General features: G+C 37.7%; 1 protein-coding gene across 4 annotated transcripts in view; it reads left to right on the forward strand.

Moving 5' to 3' along the window:
* The window catches only part of SBF2 (SET binding factor 2), a 429,728-nt gene that overhangs the window by 378,422 nt on the left and 35,725 nt on the right, over window positions 1-15,581 (forward strand). For 2 of the 4 annotated variants that reach the window (XM_019656204.1, XM_019656207.1), the window contains 4 exons: window positions 1,267-1,407; window positions 2,309-2,404; window positions 11,213-11,397; window positions 14,727-14,903. In XM_019656204.1, the coding sequence (XP_019511749.1) occupies window positions 1,267-1,407; window positions 2,309-2,404; window positions 11,213-11,397; window positions 14,727-14,903 (599 nt within the window). The remainder of the gene's footprint in view (window positions 1-1,266; window positions 1,408-2,308; window positions 2,405-11,212; window positions 11,398-14,726; window positions 14,904-15,581) is intronic. The other 2 variants (XM_019656206.1, XM_019656208.1) reach the window with 1 other exon arrangement.

A 15,581-nucleotide genomic window follows, 5' to 3' on the forward strand; every position in this document is an offset into this window, starting at 1 on the left:
GTTCAGCATCTTAGCTGAAGAGGGCAGTGTCACTGGCCCTCATATGTGGGATCCGAACCGGGGCCCTCTGGCATCCCAAGCCAGTTCTTAACCATTGCGCCACTCGGCCGGCCCGAAGGCAGTTGGCTTTTAACTGTTTCTGCCCTGAGGAATCCTCCCAGTCTATATAGTGGGTATAATATTATAGAACACAGTATATAGGTTACATAAAGTGAGCAAATTATTTCAGGAGCATTGATAAGCACATTGCCGAGCTTTTAGTTGGAAAAAATTGAAACTATTTTTTTCCACTAGTTTCTGATTTTTAATGTAATATAAATTGACTATATTTCATATTTTTGAGCTTACACATTTGCTTACATTTTAATATCTTTGAAATCGGGATGCATTTTACAATTGAAGTGGTCAGGGAGAGTTTTGTCATAGTTTGAATGGCAGAGTTTTTATTAGTACATAAAATGGTGCATTTTATAATGAAATAGTTCATAAATGGCGCCTTAAAGCTGATAAAAATATAATAATGCTAATTATTTATTTCTTATTCAAGTTGTAAGAAAATTTGTTAATATTTATTGCCCTTCTAGTGAGTCTCTCCTGATGCCTTTTTAAAATGTGGGGCCAATTTTATTTGTTTCTGTTTTACTCCACACAAACCAGACTCGAACCACAAATTACTCTCACAGTTGTTTCCATCTGTGCATACTTTTTGCCCCTCTTTTAGAAGGACCAGGGAATCGAGCAGTAGCCGTTCCTATCTTCTCACCATCTACCTCCACTCTTCCTGCAAATAACCCCTACAAGTTCATGTCCCCTGGTATTGGGAAATCCTAACCTCTGCCCATTCTGGGATGCCAAGGGAACCCACTCCATCCTCTGCTCCCAAGCAGTAGTATGGACAGGATGGTTGGGGGAGACTACCAAGGAGATGTTGTCCTTTGTGAATCTTCATTTTGAGTTCCTTGGATAATGAGAAACTATACCTGTTCTTGGAAGGACAGCCCCGTGCTGGTTTTCCAGACCTAGGCTCTTTCTGGGAGGTTGATGAGGCAATCAGGAAGTAGGTGTGGTGAAACCAATATCATAGGAGGATTAGCCATTTAATAGTTTGGAGCTTTAAGTGGGGCTGGTTTCTTTATTTGGGTGTGGTTACTTGAAGTTTGTATATAGAAAAAATAAGCAAAAAATATGTGTATACATAAATTTATATATGCCTCTTTTATTAACACAGAAACAAGTTTGTTTTATTCATTATCTCTTTCGTTATAGCTCCTACCTCCTCTTTAGAATCTTCCAGCAGCATAGAACAAGAAAAGTACTTGCAAGCCTTACTGAGTGCAGTTTCTGTCTATCAGAAACTCAGTGGTAATAACACGCTTACTGTCAGGCCAGCACTTGCTCTGTCTCCAGGTAAGATTTGGTAATGCTTTCCTTCTTGACAACTATGAAAAGTGAGATTCATTGCTAGGGTTAGTCTCATTAGTTTTTGCTCTGTTCATTCAACATGACCCCTTAAAGTTTTTACCTTGTAGAGCTATCACTTTAGTTCCTTTTACTTAGAAATCAGTGTACCACTGTTAATTTCGATTAAATAGTAACCAAATTTAGAGATTCAGTTATTTCCTTTTTAAAAGAGTAATAGGAGAGGAGGTAGAGAACATAAATAAAGTCATCTGGGCTTTTTTTCCCCTACAATCTGTTTTACATAAACTTTAAAATATTATTACAAAGTTGAATGTATAAGTTGGATCTCTGTTTATTAAATGTATATTTATTAAAATCATCATGTATAAGTTTAAAATTCCTGAAATTTCTGCAGCCTTTTATGATTTGCAGTAGAGTTTGTTTTCGCTAGATTTGGATGAAGCCATTAAGACTTGTACTAATATTTTGTTTCAGTTATCATGTGATGGAACCCCAAAGGGTTCATGTAGAGGTAACCCTAATGTGTTAGACACAGGAGCATGTGACTTGAAAAGTTGGTCTCCTTGGCTTAATCAGCTATTTGAATTAGCTCAACATAAGCAGAAAGTGGCTTTTCCTGTAAAGTAACACCATGCATGCCTTGCTTCATTTATCATTAAATTCTCTGATTGCACTTGCCAAACTTAACTCTCTATAATCTTGCAAATGTGTGTATCTCTGAGAAAATAGTAACAGTGCCTTGTTATCTCCATTAAAGCTTTAGAAACTTAAAAAGTACAATGTTTGGCAGCAATTAGACACGCTACACATGAAGATAACTTTTTGTCATTTGAGTAATGTTAACCCGCACGACATGGTTTTTGTTCTTCTTTTTGGCTGACTTTAGGGACTGAAAGGAGGACTTCAGGAATGTCCACTGTGCTTAAGCAGGTAGTGCCAGGACATTTGGATGTAAACCCATCCAATAGCTTTGCTCGAGGAGGTTAGTAAGATTGATTTTATAACTGAGCACTGATACAACCTTAAAAGCAAAAAACTTTTTTCTAGATAGCGATACTTGAAATCAACTAATCATGGTTCAAATTGTTTTTAATCACCCTTTTCTAAATGAATGATCAAATTTATTACTAGCGTGGTGACAGATGAGTTTAACCTCTTGGGAAAAGAGGTACAATACTTGCTGAAATCTTACATATTGATGAGTTTGGAAGCATTGGGAGGTGAGGGGAGCATGTCTAAATGGTGAGTCAGCCCTGGGAGCATTCCATGATGCTTCAGGTTTGCAGGGTGGAAAACCTGATCACAGAAGCATAAACAGGTAGGGAGAAGTGAACCCAGACCCAAGTGCTGTGCCTCCAATGCCAGTTATTTTTACTCTGTTGTCTGAAATGTAGTTTGGGGAATAAGAGAGAATGATATCCAGGTTACCTATTTTCCTCTGGGCTGTAGCTGCTGCGTAAGGAAATAGACAGAGGCTGAGTATTGGCTTTTAGCTCCAAAGATTGGTCTACTTTGGTCCCTGGAGGTTTATGTTGGATTCTTTTACTTTTTGGAGGAAATTGCAGACCAGGTATCTCGCTCGTCAAGCCCTACTGCTTCACAATGGAGTCAGTCACAGGATCTTAGACTATTCCTGTCACTCCCGTGCAATGCCGAATGCCCTTGAAAACATACCAAGTGCGTGATCTTCGTTCTGCTTGAACATCAGAAATGGGAAACTCATTTCTTTGTATTTGTAAACAACTCTATTTGTTAGAAATTCTTTCTCATATTGATCTAAAAATCTACCACCATGAACTTTACATATTGACCTCTAAAGTTCGAAAATTCTAAATCTTATCTCCTACAGTATAGCCCTTCAGTCTTAAAAACTATTCTCATCTTTTGTCTCTGAGAACTTTAGTTAACTCTAAATATCCCCCATTCAGATGGTTGCAGTCCATTTGCCATCCTTTTTATTCTGCGGATGCTCCACAGAATTGAACTCATGCAGCCTAAGATTACACTGGGTGTGCGGACATCCATCATTAGATTGACCCATATTCAGATTAACATCCTTTGAAATCTTGTCTGCTTCACGTGTGCTGTTCTTAATATAGTAATCTTAAGGGTTAGTTTTTGGACCTAACTATACTATGTACTATCCCTACACAATTTCATCTTTTTCTATATGGACTATTTATTGTTTTAGACTTTTGGATCTGATTCTATCCACTCCTGTAATAGCTGTTTTTCTAAACCTCTTGTCTGCCATAGATTTGGTCACTGTTCTCATGTGATTTGTTGTTTAAAAAAATGTTGAACAAAACAGATCTCAGGACAAAAGCCTTTAGCAAAATAATACAGGGGCTCCTCCGAAGAAAGAGCTTCATCTGTTCATCGGTACTGATTATGAGTCCTTCTACTAAAATTCACCTGGCTCATATTTCTAAATCTCTGCCAGTCATTTTAATCCAATATTTACCAACTTTTCAAACTGTTAACTATCGCAAAAGATTTTATGGTTAGTTTAGCATGACTCATTATAGGAATTAGTGCTTTTTCCTAAGTAATCATAAATAGTTCATTGATAATCCATTCTAGAATTTGGTTCAAAATCAACATAAAGGCTCTATTTTACAAAAAAAAAAAATTTCCCTTTGAAAACCAAAATTAGGATGCACATCTCCTGGCAATCACATTGGCGCTTTGGATATTTGTTTTTCTACTTCATTAGAACTTCCTGCTATTGCAGGATTCCTGAGAGCTTTCAATGTTCTCGGTCATCTTTCTAATGAGGCCTTAAGGTCACTGTATTAGTTTGCTAGGGCTACTGTAACCAAGTACCACAAATTGTGTGGCTTAAACAACTATTGTCTCATACTCCTGGAGGCTATAAGTCTGAAGTCAAGATGTGGTCAGGGCTGGTGCCTGCGGAGGGCTGTGAGGAATAATCTGCCCAGGCCTTTCCCCTGGCTCCCGGCGGCTTGCTGCAAGCTTTGGCTTTCCTCACCTTCCAGAAGCATCACCCAGATCTCGGCCTTCACACAACATTCTCCTTGTGTGTCTGTCTCCAAATGTCCCCTTGTTATAAGGACACCAATCATATTGAATTAGGGGCCCATCCCACTCCAATATGACCTCATCTTAACTGATGACCCTATTTCCAAGTGAGATCACATTCTGAGGTACTATGTAGGTGTTATGACTACAACATATAAATTGGGGTATGGGGGGACATAGCAGTTCAACCCATAACAGTCGTATATAGGTTTTTTTCTGAATTTTTAAAATACCATTGTTTTAAAGTTTAAGATACAGACTTCATTCCTCTCGTCATTTCTTTCTTGGTGAATCTGGACTAAAAACAGTAAAGTGACTTTCTCCTAAGGTTCCTGGTGTTTTGTCACCAAGTCCTCTTGTCAGACTTGCTTCAAGATTGCTGTTCTCCCTATTACTTCATTAACCATCTGCAAGTTTGTACTGTCAGCAAGGTTTGTCAGCAATTTTTCCACTCACCTTTTAGTAGAATGCAATTTCCAGCATTTGTCTGGTTAGTTGAAGCCCTCTCACCCACACTTGGCTCTTGTGTTGTACCTTTGCAGTCTTCACAAAGAGCACATTATCTATGCCTCCATTTGGCCAAGTGACCTGTAATATAAATTTTAGCTACAAAATTGTCTCTCCTATGTTGGTACCTAAGGCTCATTCATCAGTCTGTTTCACCTGCATTATTTTTTTACATATGTTGGCCTCAGACTCATGGCTTTTTTATACAAGGTGATCCCCGCTAGTTAGTTCTAATTATGAGTCCCTTCTGTGTTCTTTTCAAAGGTACCTGGAGGCTGTATTGACCTCTTTGGGCTAAAATCTCCTATTTAATTTGTTTCTGATACATTCTGTGCCTAATCAGGTAATAATTATTATTTCTGACACTCTTCCCAAATACGTCCTTCTGAAAATTACTGTGAACTTAGTGTGTTTCTTATGACAGTGTTTTCACTCCTAACCGGGTGCCCATCGTTCTGGTATCTTAAGCTAGGATCCAGAAACATAAATCTTGTTCTTTTGCTCCATCTCTTAATTCTGCACTCCCAAAACCTCCCAGATTTTCTGGGGGCCCAGTGATTAATTGAAAGATGAGATTCTCCTGTTTCCTGACACCTTCAATTTCTTCTGTGATCCCTAGATCTGCTTCCTTAGTCTCTTCTGATATTGCCCTCCCTCCTCACATAGAGTAGCAAGAATGGACTGGAACAAGCAATTTTGGGAAGTCTCAGAAGATTCCTTATTAACATGAACAGGCAGACACACACTCAGGTCAGGACTAGGTGTAGACACTTGAATGCCCTGCCCATAGTTCATTTCCTTATACCTACCCGCAAGTACAGAGAGCTAAGCACTTCTCCAAAAGTCCCTTATTTACCCAGTGTGGGAAGAGCCTCCTGTCTCGAAGTCTTCCTCTTAACCTTCTTCTTTATTCTTTTCTGTGTATTTTCACTGTGTTCTTTATTCCTTTCACTGTCATAGAATCTTGGTTCCTGGTTTCCTGCTTATGTTGTTTCCACTGTGTACCTTTCTCACTCTGATGAGCCAGAGTTTAGATTGAACTCCGCCTTCTCCTTCACCCTTTTTTCAGTCAGGGTGATCACTTTGCATTCAGTATGGGTGCTGAGGAGTTAGTTCCTAAGGCAGGGGAAGCAATCTTCTTCACACAAGAACCAGGTAAGACAAAATAAGGATGTGAAAAGATCGCATTGCTTTTCATTTAAAATTAAACTAGTTTTTGAGCCCCGTGGAAAGAATACACATATACTTACAATTTGGATAAATTATTTTGTTGAGTAGAAAAATGCCTTGAGAAAATTGGTACTGTCTCTTGAATATAAAAATACAATAGCTAGGTATATTTGAGAAGTAGCCACATGGAGATAGCTTTTTAATTTTTCATCCTTCACATTTCCATGGCCCTTTAACTCTACATGTGTTATTTTTATCCTTGAAATAACCTCCAAACTAGGTATTGTAAGAAGCGCTGAGATATGAAGTGACAAGGTCACTTAGCATATAACTGGGAATCGGAGCCATTCAGTCCATTTCAGTGACTGTAGCTGGAATCGCTTGCACAGCACTAGGTGTAAGGTCACATTGATAAATATAGCACCCTACTCCCACATCCAACCCAAGCATTCCTTTTCCTTCTCTTCTTTGTTTGGTCTGAACAAAGTGGAGGGAACAACACCACTGCTTAGTAAACACTCGTGCTCTGAAAACAATGCGTTCCCATGGGTGGGATAAACTGCATCACTTTTTCCCTGAAGCAGTCCCCTCCGCCAGAACCAGCTGGATAGATCCAGGGTCACGTGGTTACTTAGGTGATAAGACATTAGGATTTTGGTTCAGTTAACATTCAAATTCAAACCATAGCCTTACCACTTAATGTATGATATTGAGCAGTTTAGGAAACCTCTTAATTCTCGGTGTCCTCATCTATAAAATGGAGATAATAAGTAGTATCTAGCTTTAGAGTATTTACAAGGAATAAATGAAATAATATATGTAACGCACTTAACTTAGCAGCTGGCTCATAATAATAGGAGCTCAATAAATGTTAGTCCTATTATTATTGTTGTGGTTATCATCATTATTGTTGCCTAATACTCCAGCCACTAAAATGAGAGGAAAGTCTGCATTTGCGTTTAAATTGCTTTAAGCCAGGTTGGAAGACTGAGGGCATATGTTCCAAGTCTACGCCAGTAACTTTCAAACATTTTAGATCTTGATTCACAGTGGGAAATACATTTTATGTCTATATGTATACATACGTATTCATTTTATATCACAATTCAGGTAGGATTAAGTCACAGTGCAAAATGTATATGAGTATATACTAAAACGAAAGTGTCACGAAATAATATTCATTTATACCACATGCAATACACATAGTATTTTCTATTTTAATCTGTTTCACTTTTTTAAAAATACTGATTACACCTACTAAAGTGATTTCACAAACCGTTAAGGCGGATGCTGCAGTTTTGAAAAACATGACTCCAGGCCTGTGTTACAGGCTCACAAGTATTTACCACCTAAGAATCACTCAGGAAGCTAAGTAGACCTCTCCACCATGCAGTAGTGTAATTCCTTTGGCTAATGCAACTGCCAGATGGGATTACAATTCTCAAAGTCCTCTCTGTTGGCCCCATATCAGTACAGGCTGTTTTCTCATTGCTGATTTTCTGCTACATGATAAACATTGGCAGTTTTTCATTAATAAGCCTCTACTTGGAGGAAGTGTTTAATTTTTTTTTTTAAGATTTTATTGGGGAATTGAGGAAGGGGAACAGTGTTAGGGAATTGGGGAAGGGGACCAGCCAAGTTGTTGTTATTCAATCTTAGTTGTGGAGGGTGCAGCTAGCGCAGCTCCAAGTCCAGACACTATCCTGCCACCTGTCAGCAGCTTGTGGCCACTCAGCTCAAGGTGCTGTGTTCAATCTTAGTTGTGGGTCGGTGTAGCCCTACCACCATCCCATGCGGAAATCAAATCACCAGCTGAGCCATCCTGCCAACTGTTGGCAGCTCAGCTTGGGGCACAGCATCACTGGCCCATGTGGGAATCGAACCGGCAACCCTGTTGCTCAGAGCTTGCGCTCTTAACCAACTGAGCCACTCGGCCAGCCCTAATTTTTTTTTTTTAATACCCTTCTTTTCATTCTTTCAGGGCAAATAATTGAGTTGAAGATACAGTAGAAGACCACAACAGCCCATAGTATATTGCTTTTAAAAAAGAAAATAGTCAAATGTTTTTAGTACCAATATAGCAGGCTGTCAATATGGATACAAGAATAAATATGATTAGGTCCCTGCCCTTGGGCACAAACAGTCTAGTAGAATAAAATGTGCACATAATCACAGTGCAGTATGATTAGAGTTCAAATAGAGCTCTCTACAACTCTGAGGACACTCAGGAATGGTTTTCAGAGGAGTTCACTTTGTTTCTGGATCTTAAGGGACAAAGAGTTTGTCAGATAAAGAAATGGGAGAAATCATTCCAGGCAGAGGGAGGAGCATAAGAAAGTGATGTGTTTAGGGAACAGTATTTCAGAATCAGGAACCAACCGTTCAGCTTTCATCATAAGCATTTAATGTCCCATTCTCCAGTAGGAAAGCTCAAAACCTTGGCAGAAAGGAGAGCATTCGCCAACACACAGGAGACCGTGCGTCTTTTCCATGCCATCCCGGGTCTTTGTTCTGTCTCGCAGTAGCATTCTCTGTATGCAACCAGCCAGTCTCTGCAGACCTTAGCTTTCGGACTTCCTTTGGCGACTAAAGTCATCAATGCCCTTTACTTACTGCTTCCAAAGGAGTGAGGCAGAAATGAAAAATCACTTCTAATGATTTTTCTTTTATCAAATTATGGCATATTTTATGCAGTGTTGCAATGTGTAGCTTAATAATACTGCTGCTAAAATTTTCAATCCTGAATAATAACAGAATCATTTTCCTTAATTGACTTGAGCATTTCCTTTACTCAGGACCTAATGTAACTGTAACTTACTGCTCACCATTTTTGTTATTGCCAGGTAAAATGTGATGTAGTCATGAAGTATTTTCTTTCTGTCGGGGGAAAAAAAATAATAATATTACTCAAATTACAAAAGTATTATCTCTAATACTGCCTACCATTTTGGTGCAACTAGGGATTTTAGGAGAAGTCATTACTTCAATCATCACAAGCTGTATTTTTAGTAGCATTGGGGATTGTCACAGGATCATGAATTTTTGCTGCTCATAACTGTTTATGGAAAATAAATGTAATTTCCATATGAAAAGAGAAAATAGAAGATAGTGTGGCAATTCTCAACGCTCTATTGCAAAAACATGCTCTTAGTTATTCCAAATGGTTGCTAGAGCTTCGTTCCTGATGTGATGATCTTGCTCAAGGAACAAACGTGTTGTGTGACAGACACGTAGCATTTGCCAATCAATCAGCCTCCTTAAATATTAGGGCCAACGTATTCCTAACATTTACCCCCTCCCTAAATTCCTTAATTTTATTATTGTCACCAAATGACAATCTTCAAAAGCTTATTCCATTTGGTATAATTTTTTAGTGGCACTCTCTGCTGTGCTGTTCATTTCATTGCGCTTATATTTATAAACAGGTGCTGAAACTTCATTTAACAGGCGCTCAGTTCATCTTTTTTTGTGTGACTGTGGAGCTTTTTATTTGTTAATCAAATCTTCTACTTTTATTTACGTTTTTCTGCTATGGTAACTTAATTTTAAAAATTAAATAACCTATTCTTCTCTTGCTCAATTTGTTCTGATGTTTGCTGCTATATACATTTCATTCCTCCTTCTGTCTTTAATCTTACCTACCAGTGCATGGGTACAGAGATAAATGTTTTACTCAGTCAGATCCCAAATCTTCAACTAAGGGAAGAGTCCATAATCAAGGTACTGTATTACCTGTCATGATGTGTCACTCTTTTTAACCATCTTCATATGAAAGCATATGTGTTACAAGCGATTTTTTCACATTTGTTTGTCAAGTTATCTTTCATTCTCACCCACATTCTGAATTTCCTCTGTGGTTTCATTTACAAAAACTTACCATAATATCTAAGACAAGCTCATAGGTTATACAGAAAGATTCATCCATGTTAAGCAGAAATCACCTATAAGACCTTTTCTTAGATACTGGTCTTGTGCCCCTATAAATACTTATAAAGAGAGAAGCAGATTGACATTATCATAATGACTTCTAGTCACTAGAAAGATGGCTTGATTTAACATTTCGCAAAGATTAAAACTTCTCAAAGAGACTTTCCAAATCTAGAGAAGAAAACCCACTTTAGGGAAGCAGTGGTGGCGCCTTATACCCCTGTGACCGCATCGCTAAGAGAACACCACAGTCGACAGGCATTTACAGGGGCTCCATTCTTTGGAAGCTGCTACAGTGCTAGTCAAGTTTGAAACTTAGTATATGCCTTTGTGTTTGGATATTTAATATTTAATAGTCTCACTTGCATATAGAAATCTTTGATTTTCTAATATAATTAAGGTCTACCGATAACGTGAGACTCTTCTAACAGCTTAGCTGGGCCTTTCCCTTAGAAGACATCTGCTTCTAACTATAAATTTTAAATAAAACCTCCTAAGATTTAGTGAAATGTACATTATTAAATTTATATCTTCTCATTATTTTTCATGGGTACTGGGGAAAATGAGTATAATACAATTTTTACTAATTTAAAATTGCATCATTTTGGCATGATATGCAAATATTAATTCTAAATCCAGCCTGAGATTTTATTAGGTTTAGTAAAGTTCTAATTTATTTCTTAATCTAGATTTCTTGTTGAATTGACTGACTAAAGCAGAAGAATGTTTCTTACTTCTTTCATGAAGCCCTGAAAAATGGAGTCACTCCACATTCCCCGCCCTGGCTTCTTTAGTGCCCCGCCAGCGTTTTTTCTTTCCCAGTGTCAGTGCACTCGTTCTATTCATTCTATTCGGTATTTACTTACAAATACTGAGTTTACATCAAAATACAACAACAAGATTGACTTGGGTGACTTCTTAGGTCCTTCCATGCCTAATATTGTATAATTTTGAAATGCTGTATTGAATAATGCTTATATGTTGCAAAAGTAAATGGCAGGTGACCAATATGATCCATGATTACCTGGATTAATTAACTTGATATTACCTCTAAAACTATACCTGCCGAGCATGCACCTTTTTCCCTATTCAGTGGCCTTCCCACATCAGGTTACCTCACTCAATTATTTTGGCTTTTGTGAAGGTGTATGGGCAAGTCTTCGCTCTAGCACTCGCCTGATGAGTTCTCCAACATCCTTCATTGATGTTGGCGCCCGGCTGGCCGGAAAGGATCACTCGGCCTCCTTTAATAACAGCACCTACCTGCAAAACCAGCTCTTGAAACGCCAGGCGGCCCTTTATATATTTGGTGAAAAGTCACAACTAAGGGTAAGATTTCTTCTCACTTAGAAACTTTATGGATGCACGAAGGTAGTTTATAAAACTTATAATACAGCTTTCCTAGAAAAATTTTTTGTTACAGTGTGGATTCTTAACCTGGAGTTAATAATCAATCTCAAAAAAATTTTAGCTCATTTTAAATGTTTGTATGTCTACTTAGATATACTTAGGTAGGTAGGTAGGTAGGTATGCATGTATACATGCATATTTATTAGCCATGAAAATAAGTACTTTTTCATAGTCGTAGATCAGCATAAACATCAGGAATATTAGGAAATGTGTACACAAAAAAGAAATAATAAGGCTTATTCAGGCTCTGTTTTTCCACTGCCTTAGTTCAGCTTCCATAGGACTCTGTGCCTCTGGCAAAACAGGTTTTGTTGTAACCCTGTTGACAAAAAAAGCTACAGAAAGGTAGAAGAGTGGAAAGAAGATGACTGTGGCAGTACATGTGGAGTAAGGGGAGGCCAAGGCTCTGTTTTCTAAGTTACATTTTTTTTTAAACTTTGAAAGCTATATATACACAGACACATGTCCTAAGACATGTCAGAAAATTCAAAGTATTAGATGCTAATAACTTTATTCTTTCTTTTAAATTATTATGCTAAAGAGTTTCACTGTGCTCAGGTCCCATAAATTATAGTCTCTGTCCCCAAAAGCACCAATAATTCCTTAGGTTTAATGTTTTTGCAATTCACACATTACAAAATAAATTTTTTTACTTCTGACATTTGTATGGGAAATAAAAGTATGTGTTAATTCAGAAATCCCCTCAAAGTTTAAGCCAGTGCTCCGGTCAGCACTGGGCCATCTAGACGAACCTCCAGTTGAACTGTGGAGCAGAGGCTGTGAGCAGGATCCCACATGCTGGGTCCTCTAGATGCCAGTGACTGAGTCATGTCTTCTGTGGCAAGCTGGCTTTGCTAGCTCTTTTCCCACTGCCTGGACTGCTGCAATCACTTAGTCACCGACCTTTAGGGCAGAAGGCATGAAACTGCTGGCTAATGCTCAGTTTTTAAATATGCACACATGTCTTCTGATACAGCAGATAATTTCATATCTAGAAATTAGCATGCCTTTCAGGGTTGTTCCAGGGTTGCCAGCACAGCCTCGTTGGCACCAGTGTCTTTCCCAGAGTACAGACTTTCTGCACTTGAGTGCACCACTTACTCGTTATCTGAGGTTGGTCTCTTGAATGCTCACCTCTGCCATTGCTTTTACACGTCAGTCCTCAGGTTAGCTGTGTGATCATGCATATATGAGTAAGAAAGACTGACCACTGGGGACCTTTCCTCCTTTCCTCCCTCCTTTCATCCCTTCCTCCCTCTCTTCCTCCCTCCTTCCGTCCTTCCTTCCTTCCTTCCTTTCCTTCTTTCTTTTATCAGTAAAGAATTATATTTAAAGAAGATAGTTTCACCATCCCGGCACAGTAGTTATTAGGATTTTTGTACATTCCATTCAAGTTTTGCTTTTTATTAATTTGGCTGTGTTTGTAGAGTATGACTCTATATCTGTGATGTGTGCCACATTCTAGCTCGCACAGTGCTGTCTAGTTGCAGCTCCACACCTTTTTCTCCCAGCAGAGGAAACATAGGAAAGCAAGTAAGTTAGCACAACTTACTCTAAATAATCATGAATTGGTCTTATTTACCTTTTTAAACTCATATACTTTAATACCTTATATATAGTAACAAATTCCTTATGACCTGCCAGTGTGTCTCAACACTATGGTTGATAACTCCTGATTTATAAAATAAGCATACCAAGCTCATTTATAGTTGGGAATGGAAAGAAACCTAGTTTTCCTGAAAAGTAAACTATCTCTTATCTATTATGAGTTTTTTAAAGAACTATAATAATATATACTGCTAAGTTCTTTATCTCAAGCTGCAACATGTTTTCATGTTGTATAATGGTTTTCATAATTATTTTAATAACCACATAACATTGCATATTGTTGGATGTTTTGGTTTCTTTATCTTCTATTTGTAAAATTGTAGTCATATTTTCAAGCATATAGTTTATAATTTTTTTATTGAGATACAGTTTACTAGGAGTTTTTTCCTACATTTTAAATTATTCCTAAAAGTGGAATTACTAAGACAAAGAAACTTTTTTTCTTGATACATATTAGTAATGCTTTTAAAAAAAAATACTTGGGAGTTTTTGCTTTTTATTTTAAACTTTAATAGGCCTTTTTTAAAGTACTCTAAAATAACTAGTATAAAACATTAAATAGACCTTATATGTAAGTCTTTGGCAGCAGTTATTTTTAATTGTGGTAAAATAACATAAAATTTACCATCTTAATATGTACAGTCAATGATGTTAAATACATTCACATTGTTGTACAACCAACATCCAAAAAAACAGTTTTACTCCTAGAAAAAACAGATTGATCCAGCAGAATAATTTGGGCAAAAGATGAGGAAAGTGGAAAGAATATGAGAATATTAATTCGTTCTTTAGCAAGAGAAGTTAGAGAATTTTTAAATCTTCTTCAGAATTAGGTAACTAGATTATCAAAATAAAATATACAACGGAGCCATCAGTTTAGCATTCTTTAATTATAAATGCAACCTCCTATAGAATAAATTCCATATGGATTAAAGATATAAATGATAAAAGTATTCAAATAAAGATAGATTGACGTGTCATATTAAGTGAAAAAATACTGTCCCAAGGGTAGAAACCAACAAAGGCTTTCATGTTTTACTGTATATAATTTTTTATTATTGACTTTAAAAGAATAACTACAATGTTGTCTTAGGACAATGAGACAGTGATTTTATTTCCTTCTCAACGTTTATCTTTATTTTTCATTTTACAATAACTGTTTTACATGTTTAATGAGAAACAAATATGTGTATGTCTATAAACTTTATAATTTGCAGAGTTCTAGAATCTCAACAGTATATTATATTTTAATTACAGTATGCATCTTAGGAAAATTTAGTTTACGGTTTTATATTAATCATACTATCCACATGTCACTGGTTCCTCTTTAGACTTCCAGGTTCATGACCTTATAATTGGCTTATATTTAGTGTTATAAACCCCATCAAGTTCCAGACGACCAGTAGTGTCTTCAAGTTCTCAGAATGACAGAAAGCCAAGTCACACCACTAGGCCTATTGATGGCTCTTTCCCACAGTCCAGACACATTAGCCACACAATATTGACTTTTCTGACCCATTGCAGCCTCTGCAGCTCTTGGCCTCAACTAATTGTATATCATTAATTATTGCCCTCTTGAAAACATTGCTCTTTTACCTATAGCACTTCATCTGCCTAATTCTCCACTTCTTTATCCACAGAACTTTAAGTTAGAATTTGCTTTAAATTGTGAGTTTGTTCCTGTTGAATTTCATGACATCCGACAAGTGAAAGCCAGTTTTAAAAAGCTGATGAGAGCTTGTGTCCCCAGCACCATTCCTACTGACTCGGAAGTGACCTTCCTGAGAGCGCTGGGAGACTCTGAGTGGTTTCCACAGGTAATGTCTGGAACAACTTGTCTTTGAACTCAAGAATGTACAGAATTGATAGTTGACCAAAAAAATACCGTGTTTCCCCACTACCTGACATGCTCCCCTTTACTGGGTGCCCTCTGTAATGGCCTTTCGGGTCCAGGAAACCATATGATAAAGGAGAGAAGGGGGTAGAATTCTTCATCCCTGGCTTTTTATCTCTGTGTAAGTGAAAACTTGGTCTCCATAGGATGTTAAGGAGGAAATGATTATTTTTTAGATGGGAACTTTTTGATACACGATAAACTTAATCAACATACATGTATAGGGCTCCTGCTCTGTTGTCAACAGAGTGAGGATCCAGGACAGAATGTAATTTCGAGATGACTCCAAGAGCCTTTCTCTCTTACTTTCCCACCTTGGATTTGTCTCTGCCTGTTCCATGTCCCTAGATTTTAGGTTAACCATCAAAACCGCCACCAAAAGCACAGTGGATGCCCTGAAGCCTACCTAAGGTTTAGGAAAAACCTCATATCCTTCCTTCAGCTAAGTCAAGCTTGGAATGTTTTTAATTGAACTCTTATTGAGAAATTAAGAAGCAATAGTTATGGGGCCGGCCGAGTGGCGCGATGGTTAAGAACTCGCTTGGGACGCCAGAGGGCCCCGGTTCGGATCCCACATATGAGGGCCAGTGACACTGCCCTC

Source organism: Hipposideros armiger, unplaced genomic scaffold (genome assembly GCF_001890085.2).
Source record: "Hipposideros armiger isolate ML-2016 unplaced genomic scaffold, ASM189008v1 scaffold_256, whole genome shotgun sequence".
NCBI classification, from domain to species: Eukaryota; Metazoa; Chordata; class Mammalia; order Chiroptera; family Hipposideridae; genus Hipposideros; species Hipposideros armiger.